General features: G+C 45.2%; 1 protein-coding gene across 1 annotated transcript in view; it reads right to left on the bottom strand.

Annotated features, from left to right (window-relative positions):
• IGFBPL1 (insulin like growth factor binding protein like 1) overlaps positions 1 to 13,663 on the bottom strand; it is a 38,586-nt gene extending 24,923 nt beyond the window's left edge. The window contains exon 1 of the mRNA XM_044439481.1: positions 13,204 to 13,663. Coding sequence (XP_044295416.1) covers positions 13,204 to 13,663 — 460 coding nt within the window. The remainder of the gene's footprint in view (positions 1 to 13,203) is intronic.
• Positions 13,664 to 13,871: the final 208 nt, after the last annotated feature.

Here is a 13,871-nt window from a genome sequence, read left to right as displayed (position 1 = left end):
GTTACTAGAGCACAAAGTTAACTAACCAGTTCTGAACATGCCTATCTGTATTTTAGTCATGTCACACCAATATCATGAAAATAAAAGCAAAAATTATGTTCCCCAACTCTCTCTTTGTCTCTCTCTCTCATTCATTCTATAAAATAGACAAAATCTTCCCTGGGTCCACAATTCTTTCTTACTACAGCCTATTGGCTGAGTGGTCTATTTATTATCCACTCTAAGGACTCGTATATATGGCTTGCCTTTTTTCTGTGGATACAAAATAGAAGTTTCCTTTCTAGTCCACAGGACTGTGCTCAGTTTACAATTCTAAAAATATACTCACAAATTTATGTATTTAATTTCTCTACCATCCTATAGTCAAAGCTCTCTGGGTGATTTACATTTCATAAAACCCAATATAAAATATACAGAATAGTGAAAAAAATCTTAACATTAAACCAAATATTTGAAACCTGCTATATTAGCCTGAAAAAAAGAAATAAAAGTAACTTTCAGGATACCACAGTTTCAATAACCAGATTTAGCAATAATGTCCTTACATAGGAGCAACAAACCAGACCAGAAATAAGGGAAAGAGAGTATTCCCAGATTGCTTTCTATGCTCTTCTCTGGAGATGTCTAATAAACTAAACAGCATGGTATAGCTTCATCACACTCTGTACCTCTTCGCCATGAACTGAGCACTGGAAAACTATACAGTCATACTTTATTTTTGTTCTATTAGATGTTTTCAGCGGCAGTCATGCATTTCCTATGACATGTTGTTTTGGTCCTAGATGAATATTTCCAATCATATTACAAGTATGAGTTATCTTCATCCTGTTTCCTCTTGGTAATATGATATCAATATAAATAGCACCTCTGGTAGAACTAAAATATACTGTCTTTGGATCACCGTCAAGACTGACAGTTATTTTAATAGATAATGCGGAACAGAGTGGTTATTCCATCTTTTCTATTTAGCTGTGCACAGATTTTGACATTTCCCTATATAATTTTCCACTTGTCTATTTTAGTACCTTGGGCATTGTGTATCACATTACTGCCAGTGGACACTATTGGGATGTAAACATGGCAAGATTTCATTATTAGATATAAATATAGAACCATGTCACTCATCCATACCAGATGACATTTAAAATTGCAAGACGAAATAGGGGCAAAAGCACCATGCTTTAATTTTAGTGTAGTGTTAGCAAAATAGTGCATTGCATCATTGGACTGAGATCCCATCCATCCCCAAGGAGGGGTTCCCAAAGCATGATCCTTCTTGCTCCGTCGTGTGTCCTATCATGACCAGCACAACATGTGGAAGTTAAGACTGCCCATTCATTTCAGATTAGAACAGCTCTGAAGAGGACCTGGGCATCTGAAATAAACCTGGACTGCTTTTGAGCTCCCCACACAGATAGGCTTCTGGCATGAGAGCTAGTTTGTATGCAAAATTTTAGGGGAAAAGCAAGAGAAGAAAGCTAAAAGGCAAAAAGGAGAAGAACTAGCTTGATTTAGGGCACAATCCAATGGCTGTCTGAGAGAGCTCAGAGTCCCAGCTCTGATCTTGGAAACATGCACTGAGGTCAAAGCCAGGACTCCGATCTTGTAGCACCTACCCTCTGTCTGTGCCAGCTGCAGTTCCAAGCTCAGAAGACAGACCTTGGAGATAGAGGTTTGTGCGTGATTTGGAGGATGTGGAGTGGAAGAATGAAGCTCTGCTATGACATATGTATCCTGGTGATCCCGCAGCCTGTTCTCCTCATACACCAGGAGAAAAAACATACAAAATTAGCCATCAAATCTTTTGCATGGTGTGAAGAGTGCAGAGTCAGCCACTGCTTCCATGCCCCTTCCACTGAACACCAGTAATCCTTTAAATTCAGAGAGCTACAGGCAAGCAGATTGGATGGCCCTCTCTGCTAAGGAAAAGTCCGCACTTAGCATACCACTGTTTTAGCCAGTTTGGCTCTTTCTTCAAAAGGTGCTGCTGACCACCTCTTGATGCACTCAGTTCCAGTTCTGATATTGCTCAACATATTATCTCAAAAAAGGTTCTCAGTGCTAGCTAATTGTTTCATTAAAAGCATAACAAATCCCCCCACCCCTAAATTAAAGAGACACATACCCCAGTAGAACTGCTGCTAAATGCCAGGTCACGCTGGTACACTGGTCTGAAATTGGTACTAGACACAGAAGGCTCTGGGCTTAGACCTGTAACACGTGACATCGCAACTCTAGATGCTGCTGCCAATGCTTAGATAATTTGGAAAACCAGGGTGGCATGGTGGATGTAGTACTGGACTCTGGCTGGAGAGACCTGGGTTCAAATTCTTACTTGGCTAGGAAGGCCACAGGGTGATTTGGGGTGAGCCACCATATCTCAGCTTGAAAACACTCACAAGAACAAGGAATCTATAGCAAAGAATGTAACCAAGAAAAGAAGATGATTGCCAGTTAATAGCACCTAATTTTTAGGATCGCCATACATGGCCCTTCTGCATGATGTACAACACCGGAAGCCTCTTGTTTCCCTAGTTTGTATCCTATTATTCTGCTTAGGGCACAATCCTACAAATGTTTTAGACAGAACAAAGTCCTGTACCTCAAAGCAAAACTTCCTCAGGAATAATGGGCATTGTAGGACTTTTCTTCTGTCTACACATGTATAACCTTTCATTGTTGCTATATTATAAGCCTTAGATTGCTCCGTAAGGGTATTGCTGGTACTCTGTCGTACTAGCAAGTTCCTAGGGTGAGCCCATATTAAGGGTACTTGTACAATAAAATACCACTATATTCTAGAAAAGATTGAATGCCAGCTACTTGGGTAATGGTAGCTTTTTTCTGTTATGTTTCAAAGACAAACCCATTCATATCTTTCTGCTTTTGCATAGTATCCTACCATCATGAAAGCCACCACCCCGCCTCCATTTCCATTTCATGATATATCTGTTTTTCACAACAAACGTGAGAAGCTTCATTGTTGTCTGCACTACATTCATTAGTGTCGCCTAGATTTTCACAGGCCCTATAGCCAGGGAGCTCTGGGAATGCAACCCCACGGCCCCCCTTGGACTGAATATCTTCAAGCTGATCTAGTTCAAAAGGGAGAATGGCATGCAAAGCAGCGGAGACTGTAAATCCCGGAAGCCCCAAGCAAACGCTTCACAAACAGTGATGGTGTTTGACAACCATAGCATTCCAGCCTATGAACAGAAAATCCAATCCTAATCTTTGGGAAAATGAGCGTGAGAGCCTTCAAGGACATCATTTTTCATGTGTCCCAAGGTTATGCAGCCCTGAAAGGCGTTGGCGCACAGTACTTTTAAGACACACACCCCAAGAAGGGCCAAATAGGATATATGGGTGCGAAAGTGCATGAACCAAGCTCTCAATTCTTCCCCAAAATGTAGCCCCACCAGAGACAGACAGATTTAGTAGGGGTGAGGGACTACTTGACTCTTTACCCTCCTGCCTTTGCCCTCTCAAAAACTTCCTCCCAGCTGCTTTTTTTTTCCATATAGAGGAAAAGACAGAACGGGGGTGGGAAACTTGCAGCCCTCTGAAGGCCAGACTCCACCTCCCATCATCCTTATCACTGGCCATGCTGCCGGGGACTGACTGGAGCTGAAATCTAACAATGTCTGGCAAGCCACAGAATGGGCAAGACTTTCTGCCAGGGGAAAATATTCCTGAGGAGGCAAATAGGAGGAGGGAAAGGAGTTGGGAACCCATCTCCTTTGCCGTGCTTCGGCTCCTGGCTGCAGCAGAAGCTGTAAGAGATGTGCTGGAGTACAATTCCAGCATGGCCATTCCGACTGGGGATGATGGGAACTGTGGGTCAATGTATCTGGAGGGGAAGGTTGGCCTAGTGCCCAAGAGACTCATCTACAGATCAGGAAGACCCTGGATCAAATCTCACCTCTGCCATGAACACACCAGCTCACTTCCTCCATATGGAACTATTATATTCACCTTACAATGGCACAAACCATTGCAAAGTACTCTGAGCACCCATAAAGGCACAATCCTGTATTTCACCAGCCGAGAAGCCTGAGGATATAATGGAAGGCTTACTGGGCCAGCACATTTCACGATTCTCCTCCACCAGTGCAGACCTGCTAGTACAAGGCTGGGGGCCCTCTATGCTGGCGGATTTGCACCACCAGCACAACTCTGCAGGCAGAGGGCCAAAATAGGGTGGAAGTAGATGGCGGAAGAGTAGAGAGATGTGCAGTCTTAGGTTCCCACAGTCCTGATCTACCCATCACTTTGACCTGGTCCTTCTGCAGCCCTTTGCACTGGGGCTACACTAGTTTCTGACAGATACATGGATGGGATTGCTGTACAGGGTAGGACCATTGCTGTTGGCTTGGCTCCATTGTGCTTCCTGGGATGGAGCTTTTCTGCCCTCACTGCTGATGCTCAGAGTACACAGAATGCTGATTACTTTCAACCAACTGTATCAGTGTAAATAATAGAATAATAGTTGCTATTTTATTGCTAGGAATTGCAGTTCAGTTTACAGTACTCATGACTGTTTTAGGCCAGGCTTGTAAACACCGGCTTTCCAGGTAGCCTGCAGCAAATCAGAACTGCCTTGAGCAGAAAAGCTTTTCCCTTCTCTGCCAGGAAGGCAATTAGTTCCTTTTTCTGTTCAGCTATAAGTATGCCAGAAGATAATTAACATATGTATGTGCAGCAGAGTAGTGAAAATATTGTGGGTTTTGGTCAAACTATTTGCAAAGCTATGTATTCTCTAGGTTTGTTTGTTTTTAAGATATGCCCGTTAAAGCACCAACTCTCAAGGAATTTCTGTTCCAGTTTGCTCTCTGACTATGTGAAAGGACAGTTAAAATTTCTCTGCACCCATTTGTGTTCTGACCTCACCATTCCCTGGGATTAACTGCTTATTAACTGCAGATTTAAAGCAAGAGGAAGACTTAAAGTGGTTAGTGCAAAACCTTATTTAAAACGACCTCTTTTTAAAGACCTTCCTAGAAGCTGGGCAGCCTCTTTAAGTTCTGTTGCCCAAGCTCACAAAGGAAACAACTGTCTCCAGTCCTAAAATCTCAGTCGAAGGTTTGCATTGCAGATGGAACACAGAGGGTTTAACCCTTCCACTGCCAGCTATCCCCTCCTGCCCCCCTGAAAAATCCCCTGTAATCATGTGCAGCCCTGCTGAAGCTATGCATCTATTGTCAGCCACTGTAGTTGTGCTGGGGGTGGGACAGCAGGTGGGGAAGGGCTATGTCATGCCTGGCAAACCCTCTTCAATCTGAGGGCTGCCTTCCCTTGTGTAGGGGCAGAGGGAGAAGCAGGGGGTGCCACCCTGCACCCTCTCCATCACTTATTTGAAGTTTGGACCCTCCCTAGATGGCCATTCGGCTTTTTAGGAAAAGTCCAATTACAGGCTGGAAGACAGCAAGCTCTGTCAAGATCTTGAAGCAAGGATAGGATGGGCTTAGCCAACTGATCCTTACCCAGGTGAGGTGGACATATATTGCTCCCCACATCCCACCATTAAAAAGGCAATCAGGCTCAGCAAAAAGAGCACTTTGCTGGGGAAGAAGGGTCTGTCTTCGCTTCCTTTCATGAGGCTGAACTACAAAGTGTAGCTGCCCCTCAGAGTCTGTTAATATGCTCAAAATACTTATCCACGCAGTAATTGCCTTTTTAGATTTACAATCTGAATGGTAAAAGGGTGAGCATCTCCATTCTTTCAATCGGACTCTACAGAGAGCTGAGGGCACACCCTCTCCATTTGTACAGGTGGAAATGCTGCCCCAAGCAAGGCAGGGCTATAATCCTGTGAGCATTTTTCTCTGCAAGTTCCTAAGTGCAGGTCCCAGAAGGAAACGGTCAGCGCCAGGCTCCAGGGCTCCCTCAGCAAGGGACTCTCTGCTGCCCCCTTCTTGCCCCTTTGTGTTTTGCCCTCCTACTGTGGGGTGAACAGTGAGAGGGCAATCAGGAACAAATGGTGAATCAGGAGCAAATGCTAAGCCTTTCTGTTAGGGGGGAATTTATGAAACACCAAGAAAAATGGACAAAGGTGAGCAGTTTTACATAAATTCTATATCTGCTTATTTACATGACTAGCTGCACATTTAGAAATTATTATTCTAACTTCCATAACAAATAAAGTACTTCTCACCATAGCAAGGAAGAGCTTGACCATGTGACTTGCCCACCCGCCTGCCCGCCCGCCCATTGACTCTGCTGTTCAGGAGTGAAATGCTGAGCAACAGTTCCTATGGTTCTTTATATGTAAACTGGTCTTGGACTGAATAATCTTTCAAACAGATGCCTTCAGCCACTGGCAGCCCTTGAAATAGAGGGCCGGTTTGTGTAAAGGGGGACAGATGGCTCTTTTCCTCTCCTTCTTCTCCAAGACTGTGGTCATCTGCAGTGCAGCCATTTCCATTACATTTCCTTTTTTGGTGAAAGTCTGTACATACAGTTCCTGAAAAACTGGGTAGAGATTTTGGACTTGCAAAGAGTTTAAGACCTGTACATTGCACAAGACTTCAATCGATGCTATGACCAAAGCTCGCTGTATACAACAGCTGGGCAGCTGCCACCAGATGTTATTATTGCATGGCATTTATGTTTTAAATAAATAAATAAATAAATAAATATCCCACTTTTTTCCTCTAACAAAGAACCCAAGGCAACTTACAGGGTTTTCTTCTACTCCATTTTTATCATCAGAAGAAAAACCTTGGGAGGTAGGTTAGGCTGGGCAAAAGTCACCCTGTGACTTTCGTGACTGAGTGGGGACTGGAACTTTGGAGTCCCAGTCCAATGTTCTAAGCACTCTACCACACTGGCTTTAGAGAGATATTTATGATCCCTTTCGATGTTCACACTTCAGCTTCATTTCTGCATCATTATGCAAAAGTACAAGAGCAGCATGACAACATGAAGGTGTGAACGCCTTGTTCTTTCTGTAATCCCCACCCATGCAACAGTCTGCAGTCCAAACACAAGCTGGTTCATGTGATACAGGAAAGGCCCAGCCAGGCAAACTCTTTGCTGCTTTTGCTGATAGATTTCATGCAGGGAACTGTGCTTCTCAGCCTGGGTGAGAGGAGAATCTAAGTTAAAGCTGAACTGTTTATTTTCCGAACTGTGCTTTAGCATTGATTCTTTGCCCCAGAATGCACTGCGAGGTGTAATCCAATGTCTGCCTGTGGGTATCCAGCTTGTCATGGGAAAGGACCCTTGAGGGTTAGATAACCCTCAACCCTAAAACAAGCCATGGGTTATTTTAAGGTTGTCTAACTCTCAAACAACCCACACTGCCTAGGTTTGCATGAAAAAAAACAGCCAATTATGACTTAATGTACCCATAGGGACTGTTGCATTATGCTGGGTGCCCAAGCATACCATGCAAGAATGATGCCAACGGGCACTCAGCATGATGCACCAGCTCTTGCCATATTAAACCATGGCAGGCTGTTGTGTGAACCAGGTTATTCAGCTTGTAATCACCATTTTATCACAATTTTGAAATGATGTCTATATTGTTGCCTAATTTTTCAATGTTTCTTTCTCTTCTCCCATCTCCTGTCTTGCATTCTACTTATCCTGATAAAGATTTATAGAGAACTTGAAATAATGCACCACCTCTTGTGGCATTTGGTTTGGTTGGTATTGCCTAACTGTGGATTTTGGTTCCCCCATTACCACCCTGGATTTTGGATTCTGTTAAAACAACTAGGAGAGATGGGCAGAACAGAGATTTAGCTGATAAGCAGTAGATTGACAAGGATTTCCACATCCCAACTGCTTAACAGTAGCATCTAGAAGCTGACTCTTGCTCCTCACTTTAAGTTATACCACTGAAACAAAGAAAGCTTGGGCTAGCCTGTAAATGGCTTTTTGCATGGATGGACTGTAGGCTTCATCACTTCTGGTACTGGAAACAAATCCCTCAGCTCAGAATTCTTCAGTTCTAAGTGTAGTTCCTTTGTCCCAGCCTCCTTTTGGTGGGGCTAGTAAAAACCAAAGTCAATCTCACAAGCCTTGGCTGGAGGGACCCCTGCTCCCAAAGATACTGGGTGTGATCACTTTTGCTGTTAACTGAAAAAGGCACTGCGAAAAGAATTCTACAGAGATAAAAACCTATGGGCTACATGCATGCATGCATGCAGTGAGTGTGTGTGTGTGTGTATAAATTATGAAAATGTGGCCATAACCACATTGGCAGTGAAACGAGCAGAACTCCTGGCTAATCTCTTATTGGTCGAGTCAGCAAGAGGATTAGAGAGTGTGAAAAGCACTGGCGGGGATGAAAGGAGATCTGTCATTTCTTCTTGATATATTCAGAGTATTATAAAGCCAGCGCCTGGTCAGAGCAGCTCAAAGGAATCACAGGTTCTTTTGAAAGAATTCCATCTTGTGCAAAATTCCTATTTGACCAAGTTCTGTCCCCAGCAAGACTGACCAAGGTTGGTGGGGTGCAGGGGGAGGAGGAGGTCTGGCTTTGTTTAGAGAAAGTACTACAAAGCCATTAGTGAATAGATCCGATTAAAATGAGAGCGGGGGAACAGCTGAATAGCATCCTTCACATACACACAGGGCTTACACGCCTAGGGTTGGACAGCATTCCATTAAATAAATTAGGCCATGCCCAGAAGGAGGCAGGCGTTTCTAGCAAACCCATGGATTTTCAAAATATGCCACTTTACTTCTGAATTAGTGTTGTGCTAGACAGCAAGAATCAAAACCTAAGGGGAAAAAATAGTCACAGAATCCTCTCAGATTCCTGCTCATTAAAACAAAGATATAACAAACGAAAATGAACAGGCTTGATTTCAAATAGAAAGAGAAGCAGCTGTTACAGACAATCCAGTTCCCAATGGGGACTGTTAAATATCACCCCAATGATTATACATGAATAAATTAGTGCCCTTGGGTTAAGATATAATGAGGTACTTACTGACACATAAATACCCCCTCTTTGGCTGAGCTTTCATTATCATCAGAATGGACTGCTGAAGATGCAAGGCAGTAATATAACATGGTGCAGCAACCGCAGCATTTAGTCAATTGTTTGTTAGTTCTGTTTATTTATTATGTGTTTTATCCCACCCTTCCTGGGGGTAGCATACACAGTTCCCCCTATTTCATCTCTACAACAATCCTCTGTGATGGATTAGGCAGACAGAGAGTGACTAGTCATGGGTCACCTAGTGAGCTTCAGAGCAACATGGGATCTGAACGCAGCCCCCCTGGCCATGTCCAGCCTTCTAACCAACACATGACGTTGGGTTACTTGTGTTGAAGGCAAGACAAATAAACTCTGTTTGAAAATGGTATGAGGCTGCATTTATGGGAAAGAGAAAACCTTTCAGATTTGCTCCTGTGAAAGCTGTCAATAAGGACTCAGCTGTAGTTGTAGCTGAAGAGTGAGCTGTGAACTCAGCCATATGTTCATGAGTGAATCTGTCTAAAGAGCCCATGATGGTTCTAGACAATTCCTAAGATTTCCAAATATTGCCAGAGATGGGGTTTTTTTAAAAGGAACAATTACGATAACGCTACCGGAAACTACTCCAGATGTACCAATGGGCTGTCATAAAGGACATGGTTAAAACTTCCACTGTCTTGTTAGAAATATGCCCCCACACCCAGCAGGTATTGAAATGAGCACAACAGAGCTTGCCAATGGTATGAGTACATATCACATTTTCATAAAACGCTTCACAACCTAGCAAGTCTTATTTAACCAGTCTTATACCAGCGTTCTCCAGATGGCCACATCCCCTTACCCTGACTCCATCCCTACATCCCAGCCACTGATTTAGGGATCTTCCCAGCTTTTGTGTAGTTTTTCCCCAATTCTGAACAGCTGAAATCTCTCCCTGAAGGCTTATTTATCAACAATGCTGTTATTAATCAATATGCCTTCAAGATTTGTATTTTTGATCTGCCCACTTTGAGAGCTTCTCTGCAATGGAATTCAGCCTCAGGGATGAAAAATATTCAGTGCCACTGATACCATGATGATAGGTCTACCATACTGCCATCAACTCTTGTCATCTTCAGCCAGCCCCAATTTGCACAGACTCTTCCCATCTGGAATACAGAATAATATTCTGTATATAAATGCCTAAATATTCCATAATTTCACTTCAGCTGACGGCACAATGACACCCCATCTAAATAGGGATCTAACCACTAACTTGGCTTCAGCTCTGATAACCTCCAAGTTAAATTATTGCAATGCTCTCTATGTTGGAACGTGCTTGGAAGTTGCAGCATGTGCTAAATACAATTGCCAGATTTACATGGGGGCATAGTAAGTCTGAACATACAACCCCAGTTCTAGCCTACTTGTACTGGCTGCCTATACAAAGCCTAATTTGAGCTGCTGGTCTTGACTTATAAAGCTTTACACAACTTGGGGCTGCAAAAGCTGCAGTTCTCTTGAAGTGCATCCTCTGAGTAAGGTTCCGAGGACGGTAACAAGGGAAAGAGCCTCTTCAGTGTTGGCCCTAACTCTTGAACATTCTCTCCCGTGAGGTGCCAAAATTGTCATCTTTCCAAAACCAGGACCTTTCCCCTACTCCTGGGCATCTTACATGTGATGGGGTGTTATTAAAGTCCCAGCATTATTATCAATTGTTTTTCACTTGTTTATAAGCTGTTTAAAATTTTTGAATGTTAGCAGTCTGACATGCTCTTTTATCATGTTGCGAATCACCTAGAAAGCCACAGAAGTGCAATGAATTCATGAATACAAATGAGCTTGATCTGGGCTTTAACATATTCCTGAAATTAGAGCAGCCAGCAAGTAATACAGTAACCAAACAAAAGAAGCAACAAAAGTGTGTTATGGGAAGCTATAATGACAATGTTCATGGTCTCCTCTGGGTGCTGCAATTCACAACTCCAGAAAGAGCTTGACTCCACTGGAAAGACAGGGCAACTTTCCCTAAGATCTTCCTGTGCTCACCATGGAAGCAGCCTTGCTGGTCCTCTATGGATGCTTGCGTACAAGAGCAGCTCTCTACTAAAGCTGGAAAACAAGGTGTGCACCGGATAACTCTGGGATAATCTGAATCATACAGCCTGTTCCTAACATCAAAACCATGGGGAAGCGGGTCTTAGAAAGCATGGTTGTGTTCTTTCTGCTCCAACCTGGTGTCCTCAGGTATGGTGCGCAGCTCCTAGGATCTTGAAGCCATCTCTAGTGTACAGTGCTTTGAGCATGTTGAATAAGGTGGAAAATGGCACACAATTCCACAGCAAAGGGCCATTTTGGAAATCCCGCTTTCCAGTGAGAGGAGGTGCTGAGGCACCGTCATCCTACACGTTCCTGAGAGTAAACTGAACTTGCAGAAGGTCTTTCTAAACCACCTGATGCAGCACCTGAGCCCGAGATACATACCTACCCTGTTCTACTCCTCACTGTCGGTTCTCTAGCCTCATATTCACCACCAAATGTGAGAACATTCTGACATTACATTGAACTATGGTTGCGCTTTCTGAGCCATCATTTAGCATGACCCTGATTTGGGGGGCCTTGAAGTACCCCTGAAATCAGAGTAATCAGGCAATAAGAAAACAAGAACATAATGCCCAGCCTCAAACTCAACTCTCCAACTTTTTATAGGCTCCTTCTTCCTTCCTAGTACCCAGTCCTTATAAAAGCATGAATTATTCTGCCCCTCTGCGTAATCCATGCTAATCAGCTGAAAATCACCCCTTCTTTTTCTGTGCTGATTAAGATTTAGGTCATTTTATGTCCTAAGAATGGCACATTAATAATACCCTATGCAGATATTTCTACAGTGCACTCAACTGAATACAGTGAAGTTAACTTCTGCATAATGTATGCAAGGCTGCAAGAGCAGAGAAGATTGAAACATTCTTCTTACTTTCCTTTGAACACCTATTCCTTCTTAGCTTCCCTTCCTTTGCAACTGTGGCTATGCTCCAGAAAGCAGCCAACAGAAATAAAAAGACTCCGGATAATGTCCTCTGGAATTCCAGGGATCATTCTGGACCAGCTGATGAGCTCTAAGCTGCCACTCTGCTCCTTCCTGTACATGTGCAAGCAGTGGCACATTCTTTCCCTGATATTCAAGCAGGCAGGTGCTCCTGGAATTTTAGCACCTCCACTTGGTTGTCTGTTTGGGCCAGTACGGCCCAAGCTGCTTTCCATCTTTTATTTGCTCAATCCTCTCCATCACCCTCCCTACTAGACAAGCGTGATGAATCCTAGAAAGGCGGGGGGGGGGGGGGGCAATAGAAACACCGGAAAAGTGTAGAGCAAAAAACTCTAAGCCCCACGCCAAATGGAACTGCTGACTGCCCCATTCAGCTCAATCCTGACTACAGGGCTTCAGAATACAAATAGCACCGTCAATACCGATCCTATATAGGTCTACTCAAAAGTAAGCCCTGCTGAATTCGAGTAGACTTATTTATTTAGAAAATTTCTATGCTGCCCCATTCGCCGAAGCCTCGGGGCGGCTCACAAAACATCAATTAAAATATAATACACTAAAAAAATAAAACGAATTAACAATATAAAATAAGTCACCCTGGCCAAAGAATAAAATAAGCAAATAATATTAGCAATTAAAATGACGTTTGAATAAAAAGGTCTTCGCCTGGCACCGAAAAACAAATAAAATACTTGCAGATAAATGTTATAGGGTTGCAATGTGCTGGTGTTAGAAAAGAAGTAATGATTGTTGCACTCCCAAAACGCATTACTGTATTTTCTACTCCAATTTTTAAACTCAGACATGAATTCAACAGGGACCTTCTCCCATGAATAGCTTAGCTACTACTGGCAGTTTTTAAGCCCTCTTGAAAGACAGTCAGCCTCGGGGAAAGAACTCCGCCAGGGTTGAGGCCAGATGTTCAACTACCTGAAACGTGCTGCTAAATTTCTACGCGTGCCCAGAGACCCCTCCAAGAAAACGTTTCCGAATGGAGGCTGGCCGTTCCGGGGCTTAGAATTAAGAAAAGGCTGTTACCGTGCACGGAATCATACTTCATAGTAGCTGCAACTGTTCAGAACAATATTCAACTAAGCTGGGGGGAAAGCAAAGCTACAGAAATACGACAGACCCCTCTTGGCTAAGTAACGTTTCGGCTGAGAAGGGCAGGGAGAAAGGAAAGGAGCTTGGCCCGCTGGGTGGGCGCAGGTCCCGCCGCCCCGCGACCCCGGCCGCGGCTCACCCAGCTTGCACTCGCCGTCGTGCGCCTTGCGGACGCGCTCCCGGCCGCCGTGGACGGCGCGCCAGCTGTGCAGGTGCAGGGCGCACACGCTGCTGTAGGAGCGCCCGTCGGAGCCGCAGACGGCGCCGTCCTCCTTGCAAACGCAGCGCCCGGTGCCCTCTTCCTCTCCCGCGGCCTCGGGCGACGGCTCGGCCGGGCGCTGGCTGACGCACACCAGCCCGGGGCCGCAGCGGGCGCCGCGCGCCCCGCCGCAGCGCTCGCCCTCGGCGCTCAGGCACCGCTCGCAGCAGCCGCACTCGTCCCGCGCCGTCAGCTCGGGCGCCGCGCAGCGCGCCGGCACGCACCGCTCGGGCTGGCAAGGAGCGCAGGCGGCCCCCGACGCGGCGGCGTCCCGCGGCGCCAGGCACAGCCCGAGCGCCAGGAGCGCCAGCCGCGGCGCCCAACCTCGTGGGCCGGGCATGCTCGAGAAGCGGAGCGGGGCAGCAGCAGCGCGGGAACAGAGCGGCGGGCGCCTGGCGGGACGGCGGCGCAGACTGGCGCGGTAGCGGCGGCGACAGCGACGCCCCCTCGACGGCCACGCCTCCGCGCCAGCGCCGCGCTCAACTTAGGCTCTCGGAAAGCGCCTGCCCGTCCTCGCTTGAGCCCGCTTAGGGCTCGGCCTACTCTCT

Source organism: Varanus komodoensis, unplaced genomic scaffold (genome assembly GCF_004798865.1).
Source record: "Varanus komodoensis strain SLA01 unplaced genomic scaffold, ASM479886v1 scaffold35, whole genome shotgun sequence".
NCBI lineage: Eukaryota > Metazoa > Chordata > Lepidosauria > Squamata > Varanidae > Varanus > Varanus komodoensis.
The sequence above is the reverse complement of the archived record's forward strand: the minus strand, read 5'-3'. Positions and strand labels throughout refer to the sequence as shown.